The sequence below is a fragment of the Ranitomeya variabilis genome, chromosome 6 (genome assembly GCF_051348905.1).
Source record: "Ranitomeya variabilis isolate aRanVar5 chromosome 6, aRanVar5.hap1, whole genome shotgun sequence".
Lineage (NCBI taxonomy): Eukaryota > Metazoa > Chordata > Amphibia > Anura > Dendrobatidae > Ranitomeya > Ranitomeya variabilis.
The window spans coordinates 64,051,027-64,078,714 of record NC_135237.1 but is presented as its reverse complement, the minus strand read 5'-3'; the positions used below and the strand labels follow the sequence as shown (position 1 = coordinate 64,078,714).

Below are 27,688 nucleotides of genomic sequence, written 5' to 3'. Positions count from 1 at the left end.
GCCCCATCAAATAGAGCAAAGGTCGAGCTTTCAGATCTACACACCATTCATTGACTATGAGACTGCTGGAGAAAGCCAAAAGCTATTCTCAGAGCTATCTCCAGCAGTCCCTGCGATGCGAAGCAGTTGTCTTGTGAACAGACTGAAGGAAGAAGGCTCCAACCTGATCTACGAACAGTGTTTGTATATTGAATAAAGAAGTATTTAGAAAAAATAACATGTGAGTACAAAGGTTCATACTCCTCACTTTATGGCAAAATGGATTTGGACTATATTGGATTGTGATAACACTGTGCACCACTTGGATTTTTGTTGAGCTACATTATCTGCTATATACATACTAATAGGAAGAAAGGACTGATATAAAGCTTTAGTGCCACCTCTTTCACATTTTTGGACATTGCGTTCAATGTTAATAAGTTATAAGTTATGTCCAAACTTGCCACATTTGTGCCGAATTTTAGGTTACATTCCACGAAAACAGTGAACGGGTTTTGGGAGAAAGAAAATTATAAGAAAAAAAGCTAAATGCTTAGGAAGCCTTTGTGGAGTTTTTTGTTAATTATTCTAATTTACTGAGATAATGTCTTTTGGGTTTTCATTGACTGTAAGCCATAATCATTAACATAAATAAACACTATAATATAATATATAACATATGAGTTTCACTATTTGTATTGAAGAACTGAAATATATTAACTTTTTGATGATATTCTAATTTTGTGAGAAGCACTTGCATGTTGACATTTCTGGGGTAGATTGTGGATGTCACTGGTTCCATGTGCTCATCGGCATCGCACACTGATGCATGGACTGCCTTCCATTACAGCGCCTATGCAATTTTTACATAAGCCTGAAAATTTCTCATGTATACTTCCTATCATTGGTCAGTTTTCTACCTTCATGCCATCAGGAGAGCACACGGAGGGTACAATGACAAACAATATTGTTCTTACAAAACTATGCCGTGCTCTTCAAAATCCACGGGGTGCTTGGTGAAAAATCATAGAAAAATCCTCACTGGTACAATCTATAATATAACGGTAGGAGCGTCACTCTGTCCGAAGCCTTTATGGACTGCGCAAGCGTGACGCTCCTAGCGTTAGATTATAGCCAGTGTCCATATTCTAGAAAAAAAAATGGCGCCGGAAAGCGTGGACTGCGCAGGTGCCGATTCCGGGAGCAGGGGGACATTTAGGAACCGTAAACAGGGGACGTGGGGACACGGTGGACTTGATCCCGCCCTCAGGATGCTGTGGCAGTTCATGCCACAGCAATTTCTTACTTACGCCACCTGATTCCGGGCCATGAATGTCCCTCTGCTCCCGGAATCGGCGCCTGCGCAGACTGCGCTTTCCGGCGCCATTTTCTAGAAGACTGCATCTTTAAGAAAATGGCGCCGGAAAGCGCGGACTGCGCAGGCGCCGATTCCGGGAGCAGGGGAACATTTATGAGCCGGAAACAGGGGGCGTGTGGACACGATCCCGCACTGATGATGCTGTGACAGTTCATGCCACAGCAATTTCTTACTTACGCCACCTGATTCCGGCCCATGAATGTCCCTCTGCTCCCGGAATCGGCGCCTGCGCAGTCCGCGCTTTCTGGAGCCATTTTCTTGAAGACTGAAGTGTGTTGTCAAGAAAATGGCGCCGGAAAGCGCGGACTGCGCAGGCGCCGATTCTGGGAGCACGGGGACATTTATCAGCCGGAAACAGGGGCGTGTGGACAGATCCCGCACTCAGGACACAGCAATTCAAACTTACGCCACCTGATTCCGGGGCCATGAATGTCCCTCTGCTCCCGGAATCGGCGCCTGCGCAGTCCGCGCTTTCCGGCGCCATTTTCTTGGATACTGCAGTGGGTCTTCAAGAAAATGGCGCGCACTCACCACAGCCACGCACAGCCGCCCGCACTCAGCACAGCCGCCCGCATTCAGCACCGCCACGCACAGCCGCCCGCACTCAGCACCGCCACGCACAGCCGCCCGCACTCAGCACCGCCACGCACAGCCGCCCGCACTCACCACAGCCACGCACAGCCGCCCGCACTCAGCACAGCCGCCCGCACTCAGCACAGCCGCCCGCACTCAGTACAGCCGCCCGCCCGCACTCAGCACAGCCACACACAGCCGCCCGCACTCAGCACAGCCGCCCGCACTCAGCACAGCCGCCCGCACTCGGCACCGCCACGCACAGCGGCCCGCACTCGGCACCGCCACGCACAGCCGCCCGCACTCGGCACCGCCACGCACAGCCGCCCGCACTCGGCACCGCCACGCACAGCCGCCTGCACTCAGCACCGCCACGCACAGCCGCCCGCACTCAGCACAGCTGCCCGCACTCAGCACAGCTGCCCGCACTCAGCACCGCCACGCACAGCCGCCCGCACTCAGCAGCGCCACGCACAGCCGCCCGCACTCAGCAGTGCCACGCACAGCCGCCCGCACTCAGCACCGCCACGCACAGCCGCCCGCACTCAGCACCGCCACCCACAGCCGCCCGCACTCAGCACCACCACGCACAGCCGCCCGCACTCAGCACCGCCACGCACAGCTGCCCGCACTCACCACAGCCACGCACAGCCGCCCGCACTCAGCACAGCCGCCCGCACTCGGCACCGCCACGTACAGCCGCCCGCACTCGGCACCGCAACGCACAGCCGCCCGCACTCAGCACCGCCACGCACAGCCGCCCGCACTCAGCACCGCCACGCACAGCCGCCCGCACTCAGCACTGCCACGCACAGCCGCCCGCACTCAGCAGCGCCACGCACAGCCGCCCGCACTCAGCACAGCCGCCCGCACTCAGCACAGCCGCCCGCACTCAGTACAGCCGCCCGCCCGCACTCAGCACAGCCACACACAGCCGCCCGCACTCAGCACAGCCGCCCGCACTCAGCACAGCCGCCCGCACTCGGCACCGCCACGCACAGCGGCCCGCACTCGGCACCGCCACGCACAGCCGCCCGCACTCGGCACCGCCACGCACAGCCGCCCGCACTCGGCACCGCCACGCACAGCTGCCCGCACTCAGCACCGCCACGCACAGCCGCCCGCACTCAGCACAGCCGCCCGCACTCAGCACCGCCACGCACAGCCGCCCGCACTCAGCAGCGCCACGCACAGCCGCCCGCACTCAGCAGTGCCACGCACAGCCGCCCGCACTCAGCACCGCCATGCACAGCCGCCCGCACTCAGCACCGCAACCCACAGCCGCCCGCACTCAGCACCACCACGCACAGCCGCCCGCACTCAGCACCGCCACGCACAGCTGCCCGCACTCAGCACAGCCACGCACAGCCGCCCGCACTCAGCACAGCCACCCGCACTCGGCACCGCCACATACAGCCGCCCGCACTCGGCACCGCAACGCACAGCCGCCCGCACTCAGCAGTGCCACGCACAGCCGCCCGCACTCAGCACCGCCATGCACAGCCGCCCGCACTCAGCACCGCCACGCACAGCTGCCCGCACTCACCACAGCCACGCACAGCCGCCCGCACTCAGCACAGCCACCCGCACTCGGCACCGCCACGTACAGCCGCCCGCACTCGGCACCGCAACGCACAGCCGCCCGCACTCAGCACCGCCACGCACAGCCGCCCGCACTCAGCACCGCCACGCACAGCCGCCCGCACTCAGCACTGCCACGCACAGCCGCCCGCACTCAGCAGCGCCACGCACAGCCGCCCGCACTCAGCACCGCCACGCACAGCCGCCCGCACTCAGCACCGCCACGCACAGCCGCCCGCACTCAGCACAGCCGCCCGCACTCAGCACAGCCGCCCGCACTCAGCACAGCCACCCGCACTCAGCACAGCCGCCCGCACTCAGCACAGCCACGCACAGCCGCCCGCACTTGGCACCGCCACGCACAGCCGCGCGCACTCGGCACCGCCACGCACAGGCGCCCGCACTCGGCACCGCCACGCACAGCCGCCCGCACTCAGCACTGCCACGCACAGCCGCCCGCACTCAGCAGCGCCACGCACAGCCGCCCGCACTCAGCACCGCCACGCACAGCCGCCCGCACTCAGCACCGCCACGCACAGCCGCCCGCACTCAGCACAGCCGCCCGCACTCAGCACAGCCGCCCGCACTCAGCACAGCCACCCGCACTCAGCACAGCCGCCCGCACTCCACAGCCACGCACAGCCGCCCGCACTCAGCACAGACGCCCGCACTCGGCACCGCCACGCACAGCCGCGCGCACTCGGCACCGCCACGCACAGGCGCCCGCACTCGGCACCGCCACGCACAGCCGCCCGCACTTGGCACCGCCACGCACAGCCGCCCGCACTCGGCACCGCCACGCACAGCCGCCCGCACTCAGCACAGCCGCCCGCACTCAGCACAGCCGCCCGCACTCAGCACAGCCGCACTCGGGCAGTAGAGCCGGAGAGAGAAAGATGGGAGCAACATATGGCAGAAAGGAAACAGGAACAGGCAGAATGGGTGCAGCACATTACAACAGAATGGGGGCACAGGATGGGAGCAGCACATGATAGAATTGGGGCACAGGATGGGAGCAGCACATGACAGAATGGGGGCGCAGGATGGGAGCAGCACATGACAGAATGATTGCGCACGATGGGAGCAGCACATGACAGAATGGGGGCACACACATAACAGGATGGGGGTGCAGGATGGGAGCACATGACAGGATGGGGCGCAGGATGGGAGCACATGACAGGATGGGAGCAGCACATGACAGAATGGGGGCACAGGATGGGAGCAGCACATAACACAATGTGGGCACACACATGACAGGATGGGGTGTAGGATGCAGCAGCACATGATAGGATGGGGGCACAGGATGGAGCAGCACATGATAGGATGGGGGCACAGGATGGAGCAGCACATGACAGGATGGGAGAGCAAGATGTGAGCAGCACATACCAGGATGGAGACCATATACCAATATAAATGCTCGCCACCCGGGCGTAGAACGGGTTCAATAGCTAGTCTTCTATAACCATGTACAAAGAAAACTAGTTTAAGTAAGACAATGAAAATATTAAGAATAGAAAGTGGTGAAGAATAACATTTCAGAGACGTTTATGGTCTAAAATATTATTTATTGCCATCTAAAAGTAGAAGCACTTCATTATATTCTTAAAAACTAGGGTAATACGTTACATTACTTTCTGTCATACCATCTTGACTGCAATCAATAAGTATTTGAATGAAATGAATGTATTTTCTGGCATAGACAGCATGGATTCTGAGTTCATTGAGCAAGTTGCTGTTTATGACACACTCTCGTGTGTATGTCTATTGATTCTCCAAGTCCTTCAAAATCCTTGAAGGGAAAACTCACAGCTCAGAGTAGGTGACTGTAAAGTTCACTGAATTGACACTCGCTGTTAATGTAGGCTTTGCCAGTCAATTGCCTGAGACAATCATTTTTAGCAAGAATTGATCATAGATATTCAACTTGTCTGAGCTAAGCCATGAGATGCGACTCCAGTTACAAAAGAGTACACTAACTCCGCGGGAGCACATAAGAACAATGGAGTTTCACCTAGACATGATCAAAATTACTTTTAAAAATAATCTAATTTATATTGACAAAGACACTAAACATTGTACTGTACTCGCATACAGATTATCACAACAGAGAAGTAAAAACTTTACGATGTTCTTAAGGCCCACATAAACATTGTCTAAACCCGCTGATATCGACGGGTTTGGACGACATTCATAAAGTGTATGGGGGCCCCGATATCTTCCCTGATAGATGATTGTAGATAACAATCCGGCATGTCCAATTCTTTTGGTTTCCAAAAGGTAAGCCACTTCCAGAAATGTGCTGCAGGTCTCTCGTAGGTAACAAAAAAGCGATCGGCAGAGCATGGGCGTCCTGTGTATTGGAGAGATAGTGGTCAGCCGAACAGTTGGTCGGACAATGGTTTGGCCAACAGCTATCCAAATTTTATTGGGACTTTATATCTTTGTTTTTAAAGCCTAGACTTGAAAACCCAGTTATTTGAGTTGCAATGATCTTCAACACCTTCATTTCTAATCTACTAACCAGATGTTGATACCATTGTCTGCAATTTTATAAATGGTCTTCACAATCCCTACAACCTTGGTAGCTCAACACTTTACAGTCCTCCTCTCTTAGACTACACAGAGTGCAGTCCTAAAACAGTGCTGATGCTGCTGAGATCACAGAACTGTTTTAGCAAGAAATTTTTCTCTACAGACACAAGAATTTGTGGAAGATAGTCAAGTAATGTTATATCTTGCTATCTATCTATCTATCTATCTATCTATCTATCTATCTTAAATAATTAAAGAAAATTTGGCAGCACTACAAAAAAAAACCCGGGTGGAATAAAACCTGTAAAGGTGATGTACACACCTCCAAAATAGAAAATCAGAATAAAACAGGTAGCACTCCAAAAATCAAAGTGAAAAACTGTGGCTTTACTGATCCATTAGCAGCAACGTTTCGTCAGATTTATTTGCCTTTCTCTAGCCCTTTCACTTTGAGTTTTGGAGTGCTGCCTGTTTTTTTTCTGATTATCTATCTATCTACCTATCAATCTATCAATCAATCTATTCCATCTCTATCTGTTAGCCAGAAGGAAGTATATGGTTGTAATAAGTCAGTTCTCCTACTACTATGCTCAACAATGGAGTGTGCAGCCTGCAAGTTAATCAAACTAAGAAAAAAATTCAAGATTAGAAAGTAAATTGCATGCTGAGGTGCAAATTGTAAGACATATTGTCATGGGGTTACCGCAACAGAGAGGAGCCAGAAGACCACAGAGTCTGATTGCTTTTCTTCTGTGCTGAAAAGAAGCAATTCACCTTCTTTTTAAATGGTTAATTTCTTTTGGCAGAACATGAGTTAATCAGCCATGTTGGGGGCTCTGGAGTCTGAGCTCTCAGCTGAGCTCGGTTAGCCACTCCTATCCCCTAGATAATCTGGGTCCTGATTGAAACTCATGTCAGAGCTAGCTTATGCTGCATGGCTTGGAGGAGAGGTGATTATATGAGGAGTTTTGAGGAATTATCTGTGACTGTTGCGTGGGTTTGAAAATGTGATAATTCACTTCTCTGTTATGCATTCCTCTATTATATGTGAGTGTATATTTAAATGCCTGGTATTTTCAGTTACCCCTTGTTTGTGTTGCCTTGCTTAAACTCGCAAGGCACTCTGTGTCTCCCCAACTCCAGTCCTCAAGGCCCAACAACATATCAAGTTTTCAAAATGTACTTAGTATTGCAAAGGTGATGGAATTATCAACTGTGCAATACTAAAGAAATCCTTAAAGAAGCCCTCCTCCTCCTATCAAAGTTTTATCCTCTAAATATATTGCAGTCATCACATTATATAGCACTGTGTACTTACAATTGCTAATTTTTCCTATCTACCCAGTTAATTCTTCTCTTTTCTCTGCTCCATGTAGAAACAGGAAGTCTCTTCTCCCTGCATTTATCATCCTTCTCTTCAACTCTTGACAGGGACTTTTGCAGTGACTCATGACTTGTGCAGACAAAATGGACCTCCTGTTTCTACATAGCGCTTAAGGATTCTGCTAGTCAGTTATTAATCACTTGATGTCATAGACCTAATGGAAAAGAGAAGAATTAACTGGGTAGAAAGGAAAATGTGGAAACTTTCTCTACATTATATTTGCATATTTAGATTTGAGAATTGGTGAAAAATTATACTGTACAATCAGTACCATTGATGACAATCATTGATGCAGGCAAACAAGTTCCCTGCAAACCTGCTGTACACTAATCGGTGCAGAGCTTTGCTGTATTTGCTCAATAATCATATAACACCTGCCTATGTCAGCATTACAACTGGAAAAGCTAATCTACAGTTTTCATGGTAGCTGAGATATTTCACACATATAAAAGCTTTGTTTGAAAATAAATTAATTTGTAACAAGACACGTTAGAACCTTTTGTACTTATTACTCATTTTTAAACATTTGAAAACAATTACAATGACATCTGGATGTTAAGACAGGGAATTGACGTGGGTGTCAGTAAGAGTGCCGAAAAGGCTACAGACATGACAGCCACCCTAGATAGACACAGAGAGAAGTACAGTATATAGTGCCAATAAAAATGCCCTTTTATTTAAACTTATTCAAACTTATTCCAAGGTAGAATCATATATCATTATTTTAAAGTGTCCACGGCAGCTGCTACCCAAACAGGGAAATCGCCAACACAAATGATATAATTCACTCACAGAGAAAGTGCCCATTAACTGTATGGGAAAGTGTATGGGAAAGTGCCCTGTATTTAAAGCCCCTTAAGTATCCTATAGTTAGTGCATGTCGTCAGGAAGAAGCGAAACGCGCGTTGGGGCGACGGGGATGCCACACACAGATCCACCACTCATGTAAGTGCTGCCCTATAACACTATAATGATAATGTAACTGGTACTGGATGTCATTATTTTCAGTGGATTTAATTAAAACAGTTGAAAAGAACTTGGTACAAGTGTTTTGTTTTCTCTCTTAATAAATTACATGGATTAATGGATTAGATATATTGGCTTTTTCCATTTTTTCCTCCTCCTCGAATAGAAGTGCAATGGCAATTGCTGGTTCTCTTACTCTATTACTAAAGTTCTTGTAACAACTCTGGTAGAAAGAATAGACAGCACTCGCCATCCACATGCAATACTTTCTTCTTTATTGGCTTAAATCTATAAAAGTGATGTAAACAGGCATTGTCATCACTGCAGCCTTTCCATTGATGAAAGAAAGTATACTTTGGCTCAGTGGTCAGCATTGTTGCTCAGCAGCGCTGAGGTCTAGTGATGAGCGAACGTGCTCGAATAAGGAGTTATCCGGGTACTAACCGAGTATCTTAGGAGTGCTCGAAAAATATGTTCGAGACCAGGCGCCTGCATGTTTCGTGGCTGTTAGACAGCCGCAACTCATGCATGGATTGTCTGTTTGTTAGGCAAAACCTGCATGTGTTATGGATGTCGAACAGCCGCGAGACATGCAGGGGCGAGGACTCAAAACATTTTTCGAGCATGCCCAAGACACCCGGTTAGCACCCGAACATGCTCGTATAACATCTTATCCAAGCACGTTCGCTCATCACTACTGAGGTCTTGACATCAAGTCCCACCTAGGACATCTCCAGGGAGTTGTGTGAGTTTCCTCCGGGTTCTCCAGTTTCTTCCCACACTTATAGGGACATACTGATAATGAATTTAAATCGTGAGCCTCAATGGGGACAATGATCATGTCTGTAAAGCGCTGTGGCGCATGATGGCGCTATATAAATGAACATGACAATAATAATACCAATCTGGGGGTTGCCATTGTGATGCTCTGTTGTAATCAGTCAGGACCGTAAGCGTTTATGGATGCCTTCAAGCAGATTTTTACTTTTTTCTTTTACAATGCTAATGACACAAGCTCTGCAGACCTCCCCAGAATCCAGGATAAATCAATTGCTCGTTATCAATGGAATATATTCATATCAACCTCATAACTTCCAATTTATCCATTTTTAGGACCTGCTGACACATGTATTACTTTGATAAATGAAACACACAGAATACAAATTAGGTTTGGCGTGAAACAAATCTTTCTTCCTTAGTACTAAGGATGTTACATTAGTTTTCTAATGAGAAAGGACCTATTTCCATCACTTACAATCAGAACGGAGAGACTGTAATGTAGTAAGCATAGCAAAATAATATCACATTGTTCTTTATATTAGCGAGTTGTTCCAAAGAGAGAAGATTTTGGCTAATACACATATAATTAGGCCATGCTTATGTTGCAGAAATTATACAATTGTTCTCGTCGCTTCCAAGAAATTGTTTTATAGGTGGACAGGAAGTGGTAGAATTTGTCTTCTGGCTTTGGTGGTTGCCAAGTAAACATAATGGATTACAGATGGCAATTTATTACAAGAGTAATTGTAAAAATAAAATAAAGGGGACACTAATTTATTTTATATTTAATGCTACTTTCCGGCTGTGCAAATGCTACAGGCTTGGATGAAACATTTCCAGAAATAGTTGGGTTGTTATATAAAAAAGCTACTGTGAACAAAAATGGATTGGAATCTCATAGACTCCAAGGAAATGGGAAACAATCACACCTGGCCCCTACCAAAACCATAGTGAAATGCCTAAAATACTGTGCAGGCCACATCAATATAAACAAAATTAATCATTACCTAAACCTGAGCCAACACAGAAAACCTCAGCTCCTATAGACACATAGAAAAAAGTGTTGTCTCTGATTCATCAAAGCAATTTCACCACAATTGCTCTGAAAAGTCACAAAACTTTTGTACAAGTTGCGCAAACATTTTTGGATTTTTCATGCTAGTTTCTGCCAGCTCTACAAAATGGCCAGGGTTGGGTAGGACAGAGGTGTGCCCCCTAGATTATCTAATTTATGACAAGCTATGGTGTTCCCTACTCAAGAAATCTTACTCCAGTCCCAGTCCCTACACGGAGGGGCACGCCAATTGTCACACGCTCCAGATTCAATAAGAGGAGTACACAGCTTCATGAATCAGGAGCATCTGATGCCAGCACAGGCCCAAGTCAAGACTGGCATGAAAATGGCTGGTTTTCATGAATCGGGGCCAAAGAATAGCAAACTTTATCATCTTAGGTGGCTCAACCAGCCAAGGTAAAATAACTGAGTTCAGCTAAAACACATATTATGTGTACGGTCAGTTTAAGGATAACGTAGATGATACTAAAAGTGGTCAACTGTACACTTAGCATTGGCCACCATGATATTATAAAGGTCTACAGACAGGATACGTCATAAAATACCGGTGAGTGAAAGTTGGGCATGTGGCAATCTTGTGAATAGGTTTGGGTTTTCATGCCATTCACAGATGGAAAATGAACGTACGTGGTTTTTCACACTGAAATAATCAGTGAGTGAAGATGAAAGGAAGATGAAGATGTCAAAGACTAACAAAGACAAGGTGAAAGGGGACAGAAGAAAAGCAACTCCAAGGTAATGTACATTATGACATTCAACATTAGGACGTGACGTAAATATCACTGCTCTTCTCGAACAGTTGCTCCATTCATAGAAAATAGATAAAAACATCTTCAGAAATAATATAATTGAAATCTGAGACTGTCCATAAAATGGACTTACCATTCAAGCACATCTCATATTGTTTGCAAAGGTCATCCTCAAATAAGCAACCTAAAATGAGAAGAAAAAAAAAGTTAATTGGCAATGAAACTGGATAAAGGGAATAAGCGGCAGATCAGATCTTACAGTACATCGTATCGAAGTGACATATGGAGCTGCGCCATCATTAAAATTAGTTTTAAAACCTATTTAAATGCCATTTAGCAAAATCTTAGTAAAAAGCGGGGTTCCGATGTTTAGGACAGGCTATTGATGGTTTATTGGTCACCAAGCAGCAGGACTTATTAAGTTATACTTACATTTCGACAAATAAAGGATAACCAAAAGTCAAACCTTCATTTATGATTTCCTATGGAGAAGACAAAGACCAGCAACCTGATGGCTTCATACTATAAATATGACAGCAGAGAAGACCCTGGCGGACATATCTAGGCTTGCACAACATCGATCTTCCTATACATCGTTCATCCATCAAGTTGCCATGGCTCAACATCGAACCGAAGGCCGTTAAATAATAATAATACATGTGTTGGGACTTTTTCCTGTAGGCAATGGAGGGAATTTATCAAGCCTGGGTGTTTTATACGCAAGTGGTGAAATAAAAGCCCACTGGAGTAAGGTGGGACAAATTCATTGGAGACTTAAGCCTCTTAAAGGGGTGTTCTCAAGTTTGGAAGTTATCCCTTATATGTGGGATAATGGGAATAACTTCTTAATCACTGTGGGTCTGACTTTTGGAACCCCAATGGATCTGGGTTCTGAAGTGCGCCATGTGAATGGAGCACTGGACAAACATGAGCACAGCCACTTCAATCATTCATAATGGGACTGTGGAGATAGTCGAGCACTTCACTCTGCTGGTCTTTGTACTTACATTAGAATGAATGGAGCAGCTGTGAGTATGATCGACCACCGCTCCGTTTACATTGTGCTCTTCAGAACACAGTTCTTGGAATCAGTGGAGTTCCCAGTGGTCGGACCCCTGCAATCGGCAAGTTGTTTCCTATCCCATGGATAGGGAATAACTTCCAAACTTAACAATACCCCTTTAATAAATATGGCACATCCTTGGTGTGTCGGTGCAGAAGAAAATGCAGTCTATCCGGCTCAGTGCTGGAGGAGAGTTCAGCTACAATTTACACCATTTCTTGCCTATGCATTATAGCACAATTGTGTGAGGGAAGGTGCTCCAGGCTGACTGGCTCCATCCATGGTGCGCCAAGCACCTCATCTGTATATGAACTAAGAAATGAAGCTTCTGAATAGAAGATCCAGTACAAGACCTTGTGCTTACGTTTTGAACAATTTTATGAGTTGGTGATCTACCATTAAAAAGTTTACTGGGATATAAATTTGTGATCTGTGATTGTCTATAACCCAAACCCCAGAATACTCGTAAAAGAAAAAGGTGCAGCATTGGCGGTAGTGCAAGATCCCTTCTCTGCAGTTACCAACACAATGCCGCCTATGCCCATGTGGTCAGGTATCGTCGTGCAAGTCAGCCCTCTTGAAATGAGTGGAGCTGAAGATCAGTACCACGAACAGTCTTCCAATACTGAATCCGGTACTGTGGTGATACTTTAATGGGGATGTCTGGAACTATATATTGATGACCTGTCCATTAGATAGGTCATCAATATCAAATGTGTAGGAGTCCGACACAAGGCACCCCCACCAACCAGCTGAATATAAGCCATGTGTAATTTGGATCATAGCAGCCCCCCTGATTGTTTAGTAGCCATTGATGGGTGCTGCACCTTATCTCTTATTTCCATGTGTCAGACCCCCACTGATCTGACATTGATGATCTATCTAATGGATAGATCATCAATCCTTAAGTTCCGGACAACTGCTTTAATGTTACCGCAGTCACATCCTTTTGCTAAATGTTGGTGCTACTGACAGTCGGATACTGATCACACCTTGACGGTCTATTGCACTGGTGCATATCAGATGTAGCTGGAAAATGCGTAAAGCCTGCCTAACTTGGAAGAACGTGTGTTATTGACAGGGTTGGGAAATAATGCAGGGGCTTTGTACCACTGGAAAAAAATCCAAGTAGAATTAGATTTAAAGCATCAATCTGATGGTTTTTTTTTGCTTCACCCCCAGAGTGGTGTCATTAATGTCTGCTCCGTGTCTGCAGTAGAATGCTTATCAGCCGCCGGCTTCTGTTTTTCCTGGGCTGCAGCCTCTGGGTAGACAGAGGTAACAATCTCAAGCTTTATGAGATCCTTGTTCCAGGCTCGTTCTGGCCCTCATAGACTTACATTGAGTAGTGACTTCTGTCTCGCCCGGTAAACACTGGAGTGATCCAGGATATCACAACTAGCAAAAGAAGACCGGAGAGGTGCCAAGAACAGCCGAAAAGTAAGTATATTACTACAGGCAGACGACATGCAAAAATCATACCACTCCAGGGGTGAAAAAAACAGCAACGGAGTGGTGCTTTAAGGCAAAGCTTTAGAGGGTTTTTCGTCATTCTAAATGATGGTAGGCATATAGATGGGAACGGACAATCTTGACAGTCTATCCTGTGTGAATGTGCATGCAGGGAGAGCTGTCAGTCACTAGTAGGACCACCCACTTGACTCATATACTGTACATACAAACACCAGGGATTTCACTGGATAAAATACATTATACTGAACCTTTTCCCACAAACTTATATATCAGGTTCTGCTTCTGTATACCATGCTTTTCACAGATAGGACTGTATGCACAATGTGACAGGTTCTAATTTAAGAGGTCATGGCACAGCTCAGTCCTATTCACATCAAACTCAGATAGTTACGACAGATCAATGTGATGACGGGTAGAAAAAACGCTTAATACATATTTAAAAGTGGCTTCTAGTGAATCCTAATTTAATCCCAGGATAATAGCAATTTTTATGAAAAAATAAATAAAAAACATAAATTCTAGACTGTATTGTTTGAGTGGAAAATGTCCAAAACTGAATAGCAAAACCGGATCAGAATTTACGTGGTAAGTCAATGGCACTGCCAAAAGTATTTTCAGCATGCTATTAAACCTGCAGGAAATCCCTCTACATTCTGATTTCATCATGCAAGAGAGCACATAGCGTCACAACCACAGCCTTAATTACAATAATGAGGCTTATGCATATGGAAATTCACTAAAGGTGGGAGTGTAATGGATTTGTAATGTGCTGGGAAGACTCTCGCCATCAGCTTTATAAATAGTCCTACCTGGTGTTAATCAAAATCAGTGCTAAATCATCTACTCTAGATGTCTAATCATGAATGCCCTCTTGCTTCATTTCAGGGACTGGTTTTCGTCTTGAGGAGTATTACCAAATCAACTTAACTTCAGGGAAGTTGATTAGTTGGAAGTCAATATTAACTTCACGGAAGTTGATTAGTTGGAAGTCGCTATTAGCTTCACGGAAGTTGATTAGTTGGAAGTCGATATTAACTTTACGGAAGTTGATTAGTTAGAAGTCAATATTGACTTCACGGGCGCTGATTAGTTGGAAGTCGATATTAGCTTCACGGAAGTTGATTAGTTGGAAGTCGATATTAACTTTACGGAAGTTGATTAGTTGGAAGTCGATATTAACTTCACGGAAGTTGATTAGCTGGAAGTCGATATTAACTTTACGGAAGTTGATTAGTTGGAAGTCGATATTAACTTTACGGAAGTTGATTAGTTGGAAGTCGATATTAGCTTCACGGAAGTTGATTAGTTGGAAGTCGATATTAACTTTACGGAAGTTGATTAGTTAGAAGTCAATATTGACTTCACAGGCGCTGATTAGTTAGAAGTCGATATTAGCTTCATGGAAGTTGATTAGTTGGAAGTCGATATGAACTTTACGGAAGTTGATTAGTTGGAAGTCGATATTAACTTCACGGAAGTTGATTAGCTGGAAGTCGATATTAACTTCACAGACGTTGATTAGCTGGAAGTCGATATTAACTTCACGGAAGTTGATTAGTTGGAAGTCGATATTAACTTCATGGAAGGTTATTAGTTGGAAGTCGACATTAACTTCACGGAAGGTGATTAGTTGATAGTTGATATTAACTTCACGGAAAGTGATTAGTTGGAAGTCGATATTAACTTCACGGAAAGTGATTAGTTGGAAGTCGTTATTAACTTAATGGAACATGATTAGATGGAAGTCGATATTAACTTCAAGGAAATTGATTAGTTGGAAGTTGATGTTAACATCAAGGAAGTTGATTAGTTGGATTTTGATATTAACTTCATGGAAGGTGATTAGTTGGAAGTCTATATAAACTTCACGGAAGTTGATTAGTTGGAAGTCGATATTAACTTCACGGAAGTTAATAAGGAAGCTTTGAGGAATAAAGAATTACTATAGGTCATTGTTTCTCCATTCCATCCCTCAAGGAACCCCAAGAAGTCATGCTTTAAGGGCTTCCTAATATTACACATAATATAATGAGTGTTGCTACATTAATAACTGCTATGGATGTTCTCTCTTTAGGAAGTTCTCTAATGGTGACATGATTGAGCACACAATCCGATCTGTGCCAAGTTTGTAAGGAACATACTGTTGATAAGTTGATAAGTCCCAAGAGGCCTGTAACTGATCACGTGAGTACCGTTAGAAGGAGGCTTCTATTGGGACGAAATAAAAAGGCAAAACCCTAACCCTAACTGTGACAATAGTTCTCTTAACAGGGCTGATCTCCACTGTAACAACTCTATCCACCATAAGTACAGAGGAAAAATATAGTGAAAAATAAAAGTCAACCAATTACCTTCCATGACCTTTACCGGTCATACCATAAAAGAAATAATAATATAATAATAAAAATAATAATAAAAATAACTCAAACAAAAAATACACATACCCTCCAAAATAGACCCACCAAACAATAAATCATTGTCAAAATTCTAGCTCAGAATTTTTGCACATAAATTTTACCTCCATCATGTAAACTGTAAAACAGTGCAGGTTTCCACGCCTACATAAAATATGTATATCCATTGGATTAATAATGCTGAATATGGAGCACCAGAACAGACTTGCCACTCTCATTATAAAGGTCACACCACTTGTCTTACATAAAATTCCAAGAAAGCTTTCTGATCAGGAACCATATGGCAAGCAAAGGCTGCTGTCATTTCCACGGATTATTCTAACTCGCTTTAAACACATGAAAAAACATTTGCAAATTTGGTCTCCGAATGAATAATTTATGACAGTTAAGGCCTCACTGTTATATCAACAAAGTAATTAAAATCTAACATTCGCCTAAGCTCCATGCAGGAAAATTGACTTCACATCTTGCAACACTGGAGACAAGTAATGGAAAGAGATAAAAAATTGTGAACACAAACCCTCGCTGTGTCCATGGAATAAACATTCTGTTGCTCTTATCTGCAGAAATATTAGGCAGCATTCACACGTAGGGGGCTCTGATGGGTTGTGGACCCTGCAGCTAGCTGTTACCTATGGTCATCTGTGGTTACAATACTGATTCTCTATCGTTAGGGGTCATCAATATATAACATCTCCAGGGATCAGCTGATTAAGGGGTTTTCTTCTCATCATAAATGGGGAGAATTGAAAAGCGCTTGAAAAAAACAAAGAATTTTGCAATATATCTATTAGAAATTCTCCTCGTTGTCAAAAACCGAGGGACTTGTGGTTTTATTGTGTAGTGCTTCTGGCCTAGGTTACTGGCCACCTTTACAGTTTATCAGAGGTGGCTGATTTCCTAGGCAAGGGCTGAGTGGTGTTATCGCAGCTCTGAGGCTGGCCAAATGGATGGATTAAGCCAGCTTTGGTGTCCCTTGCTCCTGCGATGCTGCAGAGACAAAGCTGACTCTGCTTACAGCATTGGAGAGTGCGTAGTTAGGGCCAGGAGCGCAACCATGCAACTGTCAATTATTCAGGAGCACACCGCCCCCGGGTGTCACACAGTGACTATTTATCTTCTATCCACAAGATAGGTGTTAAGTGTCTGATGACTGGGGCCTCCACAATTATTATTATAATAATAATAATAATAATAATAATAATAAATAATCTTTATTTTTATATAGCGCTAACATATTCCGCAGCGCTTTACAGTTTGCACAAATTATCATCGCTGTCCCCAATGGGGCTCACAATCTAAGTTCCCTATCAGTATGTCTTTGGAATTATGTGAACAGACGTCCTGTGTCTCCCATATGAATGAGAAGGGAGTTACAAACACAGGAAATAGCTGAGTACACTTGTGTTTTAAATGGGTATTCCCATCTCCAAGATCCTATCCCAATATGTAGTAATACCTCCAATTAGAAATGTAGTATAGTTCTTCTGATTCGCTATGTCGCTTACCCCATGTGCAGGGCATTGCAGTTGCTTACAACCACTAACAACTAATTGTCACTATTTGAGTGGTCGTAACCAAGGATACCTAAGCTACTGCTATGCCCTGCACATTGGGTAAACAACATAGCTAATCAGTAGAACTATACTACATTTCTAATTGTAGGTATGTGCTAATATTATTATTAGTATTACACTTACTACATTTTGGGATAGGATCTTGGAGATGGGAATACCCCTTTAAAACAAAAATATATATACAACTTACTCATAAACTTTCATTATCTAATGTCCACCCAACTCTCATTGTAAGCATGTGGGTCCCAGTAGATCCACTGCTCCACTTCCATGGCATGGTAATGGGCTGCCTAACTGTCAGTTTCAATAGCCAGGCCAGCCCCCTTCTCTGTCATCACCGATTTATAGAAAGAACTCAGGGTTAGTAAATGAAATACCAGATGGCTTAAGAGAGATGTAAATTGAACTTATGCGCTCCAACACAAAATATCCAACTGGGACCCCAACTATTACGGGTCTTCAATAAACTTGGTCTTCTCATGGAGGACAAAGGGGGCTTTTGGGTACTTTTAGGCTGGAGCACCCAGATGCAACTGCAACCCTCACGCCCTTGTATTTATGCCTCTGACTGCACACACAGCTAAGCAAACATTTCTGCATCCTTTCTTTTGGACGCAACGCAGAACTCTCTAATATTTCAGACCGAAGATCGGACTGGAAGTGAGAAAAACCGGCACTGATGATAAAAGGAAATTGATGGAAATTTGATGAAAAAATAAGGTAAAAAATAAAAAATAAAAGACAAAAACTATAAGACAACATATAACAAACCCAGTTGTAAGAAAGACAAAAGATATAAGAAACCTGTGTAGATTTCAATTTTAAACACATCTAAAGATATTATTTTGCAGCTGGACAAACCCTTTAAAGCCTCCAAATGCAATGATACAAAACTGTTTGTGAAAAAAACAAATACTACAGAGGGTCAAAGGAGATAATGTGTTTTCTTTGCAATGCCTTTGCTGCATGAGAAGAATCCAATAGGGATTCAGAAGAATAGATAAAGACTAGAAAGCTTAGGGAAAAAGGGTAAGTCGGGACGATAAAGAATGAAAGGTGAGCAGTCAAGTATCCATTGACCAAAGACAGAAACACCTGACTTTCAAGAAAATGAGTACTTCTACTATGACACTAAAGATTCCTTTCTAAAAGAAAAAAAGAAAATAAAAAAGAGACACATTTGCCTGAGGCTTTAATCATCATCCCTTCTACCTCATCGTATAAAACAGATCTTTGACCATGGATACCTTGACTTTAGGGCACGGCCACCTGATGTGTTCAAAAGCACCTGTAGAGGAAGAAGCTCCAAAGTGAGCACATAAAAATATATAAATCTAATATATAACTGTATAAATATATACTGTATATATAAAATCTAGAAGTAAAAAATGTGAAGCAGCACTCCAATAATTATCAAAGGTTATGGTGGACTTTATTTGGCCCACATGGCGTGACGACGTTTCAGCTCACATGAGCCTTTCTCAAGCCAATATATAAAATCTGAAAATATGTAGATATAAAATTATATACTATCTATATGTAAAAAAAAATCATCACCATCCAATTACAGTCCCAAAACCTGGAGCAAAAGGTTGCCGCAAGATTAACCGTTTATGAAAATAAAATTAAAAAAAAAAAATATATATATAATGTAAATTTCTTTTTTGTATCACATCTTTTTCCATAATGAGGATCTTTGATGAACACATAGTATCTCGCGACAAAGTTCTTAAAATCCAATCTAAGTGTATTATCAACTTCGGATGTGGACCGTGGACGTGGTATGTATCAGAATCAGGGACTTTATGATGTTGAAAGGGATCCCGTTGTGAATGGGGATCTGAACCTTTGAGCTTAACATCATCTGACAGATAAGGTAGACAAAAAGAATATTTAGCAATGAAGACCGTAAAGGCTGACTGCTGCTATGGAAACAAGATGAGACCCCGGGAACTTTTAACAAACCCTCTATAATTTTGCAGTTCATGAAAACACAAGCTCGATAAATTATTTTGAGGGTTATAAACTGAGGGTAGCAATTACGGCAATTTTCGGTACCGCTGCCTCACTCATGATATTTTCTTTTATAAGCCGGTAATAAGCATTGGATTTGGCAGATATTTTTCTTTCATCAGTGTACAATCTACAGAGTGACCGTGGGACCAAACAAAATATGAAACCTTTTCTACACAACTTGGTTTTTGAGGCCTTTATTCACATAGACAAAAGGGTCAACGCACATTTTATAATGATGGATAGTGGCGGTTTAGTGTCAGCCAGATGAAGACTGCCGGGATGATAGATTTGGGATATACACCACGAGTGATGGGATTTTTGAGAAGGACAGGTCAGATGATAAACAGTGTAAAAGAAAAAACTTTGTCATGATTTATTTTACTTATATATTTATGTGCTGACTTGGAAATGTTTCACAAATACAAGGGTAAAACTCGTAAGGCCAGTTTTTGGGTTCTTTCTGAGCCAATCAATGTAACGTCAAGGAGAGAATCAACTGTTGGACCAGTCAAGAAACTCTTTAAGGCTTGTGCACACCATGTTTGGTGGGACTGTTTGAAACCAGAGGTGTATCTAGGAGGTCAGCTCAGGGGGAGTAAAGGACTTCCCAGTGGGCTATCAGCCCGGGCAATGCATGTTTACAACTACAGGGCATCCTAATTATAGTGATTTATTCTACGCAGCAGTACGAATATGGTGACGTTCAATTTCTAAACATTTTTTGTCTACTATGGCTATGACAGTTGTTGATGGAAATCGAAGTATGGCAATCAGTCATTGCTAAAATTTGCAGTATCACAATCGGTCGTTGCTGGAGATTGTGGTATGGCAATCAATCATTGCTGGAGATCGTAGTATGGCAATCAGTCATTGTTGGAGATCGTAGTATGGCAATCAGTCGTTGTTGGAGATCGTAGTATGGCAATCAGTAGTTGCTGGAGATCGCAGTATGCCAATCAGTCATTGTTGGAGATCGTAGTATGGCAATCAGTCGTTGTTGGAGATCATAGTATGGCAAACAGTCATTGCTGGAGATCATAGTATGGCAATCAGTCATTGTTGAAGATCATAGTATGCCAATCAGTCATTGTTGGAGATCGTAGTATGGTAATCAGTCGTTGCTAAAGATCGCAGTATGCCAATCAGTCATTGTTGTAGATCGTAGTATGGCAATCAGTCGTTGCTGGAGATCATAGTATGGCAAACAGTCATTGCTGGAGATCATAGTATGGCAATCAGTCATTGTTGAAGATCGTAGTATGGCAATCAATCGTTGCTGGAGATCATAGTATGGCAATCAGTCATTGTTGGAGATCGTAGTATGGCAATCAGTCGTTGTTGAAGATCATACTATGGCAGTCATTGCTGGAGATCGCAGTATGCCAATCAGTCATTGTTGGAGATTGTAGTATGGCAATCAGTCGTTGTTGGAGATCGCAGTATGGCAAGCAGTCATTTTTGGAGATCGTAGTATGGCAATCAGTTGTTGCTGGAGATGGTAGTATGGCAATCAGTCGTTGCTGTAGATCATAGTATGGCAATCAGTCGTTGCTGGAGATGGTAGTATGGCAATCAGTCGTTGCTGTAGATCGTAGTATGGAAATCAATCGTTGCTGGAGATCGTAGTATGGAAATCAATCGTTGCTGGAGATCGTAGTATGGCAATCAATCGTTGCTGGAGATGGTAGTATAGCAATCAGTCGTTGCTGTAGATAGTAGTATGGCAATAAATCGTTGCTGGAGATGGTAGTATGGCAATCAGTCTTTGCTGGAGATTGTAGTATGGCAATCAGTCGTTGTTGGAGATCGCAGTATGGCAAGCAGTCATTTTTGGAGATCGTAGTATGGCAATCAGTTGTTGCTGGAGATGGTAGTATGGCAATCAGTCGTTGCTGTAGATCATAGTATGGCAATCAGTCATTGCTGGAGATGGTAGTATGGCAATCAGTCGTTGCTGTAGATCGTAGTATGGAAATCAATCGTTGCTGGAGATCGTAGTATGGCAATCAATCGTTGCTGGAGATGGTAGTATAGCAATCAGTCGTTGCTGTAGATAGTAGTATGGCAATAAATCGTTGCTGGAGATGGTAGTATGGCAATCAGTCTTTGCTGGAGATTGTAGTATGGCAATCAGTCGTTGTTGGAGATCGCAGTATGGCAAGCAGTCATTTTTGGAGATCGTAGTATGGCAATCAGTTGTTGCTGGAGATGGTAGTATGGCAATCAGTCGTTGCTGTAGATCATAGTATGGCAATCAGTCGTTGCTGGAGATGGTAGTATGGCAATCAGTCGTTGCTGTAGATCGTAGTATGGAAATCAATCGTTGCTGGAGATCGTAGTATGGCAATCAATCGTTGCTGGAGATGGTAGTATAGCAATCAGTCGTTGCTGTAGATAGTAGTATGGCAATAAATCGTTGCTGGAGATGGTAGTATGGCAATCAGTCTTTGCTGGAGATTGTAGTATGGCAATCAGTCGTTGTTGGAGATCGCAGTATGGCAAGCAGTCATTTTTGGAGATCGTAGTATGGCAATCAGTTGTTGCTGGAGATGGTAGTATGGCAATCAGTCGTTGCTGTAGATCATAGTATGGCAATCAGTCGTTGCTGGAGATGGTAGTATGGCAATCAGTCGTTGCTGTAGATCGTAGTATGGAAATCAATCGTTGCTGGAGATCGTAGTATGGCAATCAATCGTTGCTGGAGATGGTAGTATAGCAATCAGTCGTTGCTGTAGATAGTAGTATGGCAATAAATCGTTGCTGGAGATGGTAGTATGGCAATCAGTCTTTGCTGGAGATTGTAGTATGGCAATCAGTCATTGTTGGAGATCGTAGTATGGCAATCAGTCGTTGCTGGAGATCGTAGTATGGCAATCAGTCGTTGATGATTGTAGTATGGCCATCAGTCGCTGCTGGAGATCGTAGTATGGCAATCAGTTGTTGGAGATCGTAGTATGGCAATCAGTCGTTGGAGATCGTAGTATGGCAATCAATCGTTGCTGGAAATCGTAGTATGGCAATCAGTTGTTGGTGGAGATCGTAGTATGGCAATCAATCGTTACTGGAAATCGTAGTATGGCAATCAGTCTTTGCTGGAGATCATAGTATGGCAATCAATCGTTGCTGGAGATCGTTGCATGGCAATATGGCAATCAGTCGTTGCTGGAGATCGTAGCATGGCAATGAGTCATTGTGGGAGATCGTAGTATGGCAATGAGTCATTGTGGGAGATCGTAGTATGGCAATCAGTCGTTGCTGGAGATCGTAGTATGGCAATCAGTCGTTGCTGGAGATCGTAGTATGGCAATGAGTCATTGTTGGAGATCGTAGTATGGCAATAAGTCGTTGCTGGAGATCGTAGTATGGCAATCAGTCATGGTTGGAGATCGTAGTATGGCCATCAGTCGTTGCTGGAGATCGTAGTAGGGCAATCAGTCATTGTTGGAGATCGCAGAATGGCAATCATTCATTGTTGGAGATCGTAGTATGGCAATCAGTCATTGCTGGAGATCGTAGTATGGCAATCAGTCGTTGGAGATCGTAGTATGGCAATCAATCGCTGCTGGAAATCGTAGTATGGCAATCAGTTGTTGCTGGAGATCATAGTATGGCAATCAGTCATTGCTAGAGATCGTTGTATGGAAATCAATCCTTGCTGGAGATCGTAGTATGGCAATCAGTCATTGCTGGACATCCCAGTATGGTAATCATTCAGTGTTAAAGAGCAATTTTCCTAGTTAATATTTGCTGCTAAAATGTCTAATATAATTAGTCATTAATAACTGTAGGCATAATTGTTCATTTCTTTGGAATTTTTGTTCAGTCAGAATTTTTTATCCATGAATATTTTTGTAATGATTAAAAGGGATAACTCAGGAGACTCTTCGCATGGAACAAGACAACTACAGGACACAATATTATAAGTGGTAAAGTCTATATTATCACACGGTGATTCAAACAGGTGTAGAGAGAAACTCAAGTCCACAACACTTGGTGTAAATATTAAGCGCAGCTTAACAGTCTATAGGAAACTTCAGAGGAAAATGCAATCACGCAGAAAGTCTATGAAGCACAATTATTCTTGAGGATACTTGACACAAATAAGTCCTTGGTAGTCCAAACACAGAAAGATATGCTTATAAGGCAGTTCAAATAATATCTTAGCACAACCAGGGAGGCCTGGGTAAAAGTCTCAGGTTTAAGCAGAGCAGCAACAGCTTACATGTCCAGCAAATGCAGATGGAAACAAACACAAGCAGCCAGATGGGAGATTACTGGAAACCGATGTATGCAGCAGAAACTCAGAGCTGAGTAGCAGGATCTCCACACAGGTTCACAGGAGCAGGTGCAGGTGCAAAGCCATGGAGTCATCAGGAGCTGGATGCAAGGAAGAATACTCTAGCAGAGACTGAAGGCTGGGGTGGAGTTTTATGGCAGGAAGACACAGTGCACATGAGACCAAAGAAGCCATCTTGGAAAAGGACAGTAATGCACAAAAGGTAATCAAAATGTTCAGAGTCCTGACATTACTCCCTCCTTAGAAGCGGCCTCAGGACGATCCTGGACCTGGTTTCTCAGGGAATCTTTGATGAAAACAAGAGATCTTCTGTTGGGCATTGATGTTTTCCACAGGTTCCCAACAGTCTTCGTCAGGGGGATATCCCTGCCATCTTATAAGATACTGGAGCCGATTCCTGCGAATCCTGGAATCAATAATTTCCTCCACCACAAATTGTTCTTGCCCATCAATCACCACAGGCTGCGGAGGTGGCACAACACGTCCCTGGAAGGTATTAGGAGATACAGGCTTTAGTAAAGATACATGAAAAACTGGGTGTACCTTCATAGTCCTAGGCAGCTTCAGACGGCAGGCCACAGAGCTCACAATACCAATGATCTTGAAAGGGCCAATGAATTTCTGTCCAAGTTTTTGTGACGGAACGTTTAACTTCAGATTCTTAGTTGATAACCACACGGAATCTCCTACCTTGAACATGGGTGCAGGTTTACGGAATCTATCAGCCGATCTCTTATAACGTTCTTGAGCCGTGGTCAGGGATTCCTTCAGAACCTCCAGATTTTGCCTCATCTCAGTCAGCCTTTCCTCAACTGCTGGAACCGGAGAATTAATCGGAGACCTAGGTAAGATACATGGATGATAACGCAGATTGGCAAAGAAAGGAGTGAACTTAGTGGAGGCGTCTGAGAATTGTTGTATGAATATTCGGCTAACGGCAGTAATTCCAACCAATCATCTTGGAGATGGCTAACATAGCATCTTAGATATTCTTCCAACGTCTGATTGGTACGCTCAGTCTGACCATTTGTCTGGGGATGGTAAGAGGAAGAGAGACAGACATTAATATTGAGTGCAGAGCAAAACCCCTTCCAGAATCTTGAAGTGAACTGTACGCCACGGTCAGAGATGATCTCATCCGGGACCCCATGCAGCCGGAAGACATTCTGAATAACCAAGTTCACTGTATCCTTAGCTGAGGGGAGATCGGTGCATGGAACAAAATGAGCGGCTTTAGTCAGGCGATCAACTACTACCATTATTGTATTCATGCCTCCCGATGTAGGCAGCTCCACAATAAAGTCCATTGATATAGACCCCCAAGGTCGGGACGGAACAGGTAATGGTTGCAGGAGACCCGTAGGTGCCACACGAGGAGTCTTGTAACGAGCACATACCTCGCAAGAGAGAACATAGTCCTTAGTATCCTTCAGGCAAGTTGGCCACCAGAAAAATCGGCTTAGGAACTCTTGTGTCTTCTGTACCCCCCTGTGACCCGCCAACTTGAAATCATGTACCAACTTGAGGATCTGCAGACGGACGACCTCAGGGACGTGGATACGTCGATCTCTGAACCACATGCCACCCTTAAAGACAAGATTAATATCAACAGGTGAGTTGGCCAGAAATACATCACCGTCATAAGCCTCCCTGCACTTCTTCCACAAGTCCTGATCGTGGATAACTCCGATGAAATTGGCATCAGATAGAATGGTCTTGGACGGGGCTCCAGGTAGGGAATCCGCAGCATGGATTCGGGATAAAGCATCAGCCTTCCCATTACGAGAACCTGGACGGTACGAGATAACAAAGTTAAATTGACTTAAAAATAAATTCCAACGAGCCTGACGAGGAGAAAGACATCTAGCGGATCTGAGGAACTCTAAATTGCGATGGTCAGTAAGCACTACAATCTGTTGTGCAGCTCCTTGCAGATGATGCCTCCATTCCTTGAAAGCCGCAATAATAGCCAGCAATTCCTTGTCTCCCACATCGTAATTCTTCTCTGCTGAGGTTAGTCTACGGGAAAAGAAAGCACAAGGATGTAGCAGACCCTTCTCTCCAGTTTTTGGGAGAGAATAGCCCCCAAGGCATTATCAGAAGCGTCTACCTCCACAATGAAAGAAAGTGTTGGATCTGGGTGTATCAACAGCGGTGCTGAGGTGAAACAGATCTTAAGCCGATCAAAAGCTTCTTGAGCCTGTGATGACCACTTAAAGGGCTTTTCCTTCTTTGCCAAGGAAGTAATGGGACGGACAATATCAGAAAAATTTCAAATGAAGCGTCTGTAGAAATTTGCAAAACCAATAAAACGTTGGACCTCCTTAACGTTCTTGGGTACCGGCCAGTCAAGGATAGCCTGAATCTTACCAGATTCCATGTTCAGCCCCTGGGGAGAGATGATATAACCTAAGAACTGTATCTTAGAACGATGGAACTCGCATTTCTCCGGCTTGATATACAGATGGTTCTCTTTCAGATGTCTTAAAACAGCTTTGACATGTTCTTCATGTTCCTGTAGAGAGTCAGAAAAGATTAGAATATCGTCCAAATAGACCACCACAAACTGGTCCAACAAATCTCTGAAAATGTCATTAGCAAGGTGTTGAAACGTTGCAGGGGCATTACAAAGCCCGAAGGGCATCACGAGATATTCAAAGTGTCCATACCGGCATCTGAATGCTGTCTTCCACTCATCCCCTGGACGAATACGCACCAAATTATAAGCCCCACGAAGATCCAGTTTAGAGAACACCTTAGCATGGCGGACCCTTTCCAGTAATTCGGGAATCAGAGGCAAAGGGTAACGATTCCGTACGGTTACCTTATTGAGCTCTCGATAGTCCACAAAGGGTCTCAGGGACCCATCCTTCTTCTTTAAAAAAAATATAGGTGCCCCTGCAGGTGAAGAAGAAGGACGTATGAAGCCTTTGGCCAGATTTTCATCAATATACTCCTTTAAGGCTTGAAGCTCAGGTGCCGCCAAAGGATATACGTTACCAAAAGGATAGCTGCCCCAGGAAGCAACTCAATGGGACAGTCATAATGCCGTGTGGAGGACGCTGATCTGCATTCTTCTTGTCACAGATGTCAGAGAACTCTTTATATGCTGAAGGTAAAGTAAATACCTGTACCGGTGGTTCCGTAGCTGTGGACTCGGGGACAGCATCAGTTAATGCTGAGTTGCTCCTTGTTGGAAAGATAATCTCCTTGGTCTCCCAGTTGATAGTTGGATTCTGAGAAAGCAGCCAAGGGATGCCTAAAATCACAGGAAAATGAGGAGAAGAAATTAACAAGAAAGAGAGTTGCTCTTGATGATTAGGCTCCAACAAAATCTCAAGGGGTGAGGTCTCCTGATCCACAGGCCCGGAGATTAAAGGTGACCCATCCACAGTTTCCATGGTAATTGGAGAGGCTCTTTGCTGAATTTCAATACCATGTTCCTTGGCAAATGCGATATCCATAAAATTGCCACCTGCACCAGAGTCAATCATAGCTGCACTGGAAATCCACTGTCCGGTGCACAGGATCTTAATTAGGAGAAAACAGTGAGAGTTCTTTTCATTTAGCTCCTTGGCTGGTGAAGTCATAGAAAGTGAATGGAATACAGCGTTTAAAGGCAGGCTACATTCCGAGATGTCAGATTCATCATCATAGTTGTCATACTCCCCTACTGCTGCTAGCCCCTTGTTAGGCCGCTTGGGACACTTGGGACAGTTGATTAGAAAGTGGTCAGACTGGCCGCAGTAGAAACATAGACTTTCTCGAAGGCGATGCTCCCGGCGCTCATTACTCTCGCGCCCCTGAACAGAATCAATTTGCATGGGCACCTCCTCTACCTCTCGAGATGT

The 27,688-nt window shown here is 44.3% G+C and overlaps 1 protein-coding gene across 1 annotated transcript in view; it reads right to left on the bottom strand.

The window, feature by feature from the left end:
* Positions 1-27,688, bottom strand: part of PTPRN2 (protein tyrosine phosphatase receptor type N2) — a 1,208,901-nt gene that overhangs the window by 1,070,799 nt on the left and 110,414 nt on the right. The window contains exon 2 of the mRNA XM_077268574.1: positions 11,131-11,181. Coding sequence (XP_077124689.1) covers positions 11,131-11,181 — 51 coding nt within the window. The remainder of the gene's footprint in view (positions 1-11,130; positions 11,182-27,688) is intronic.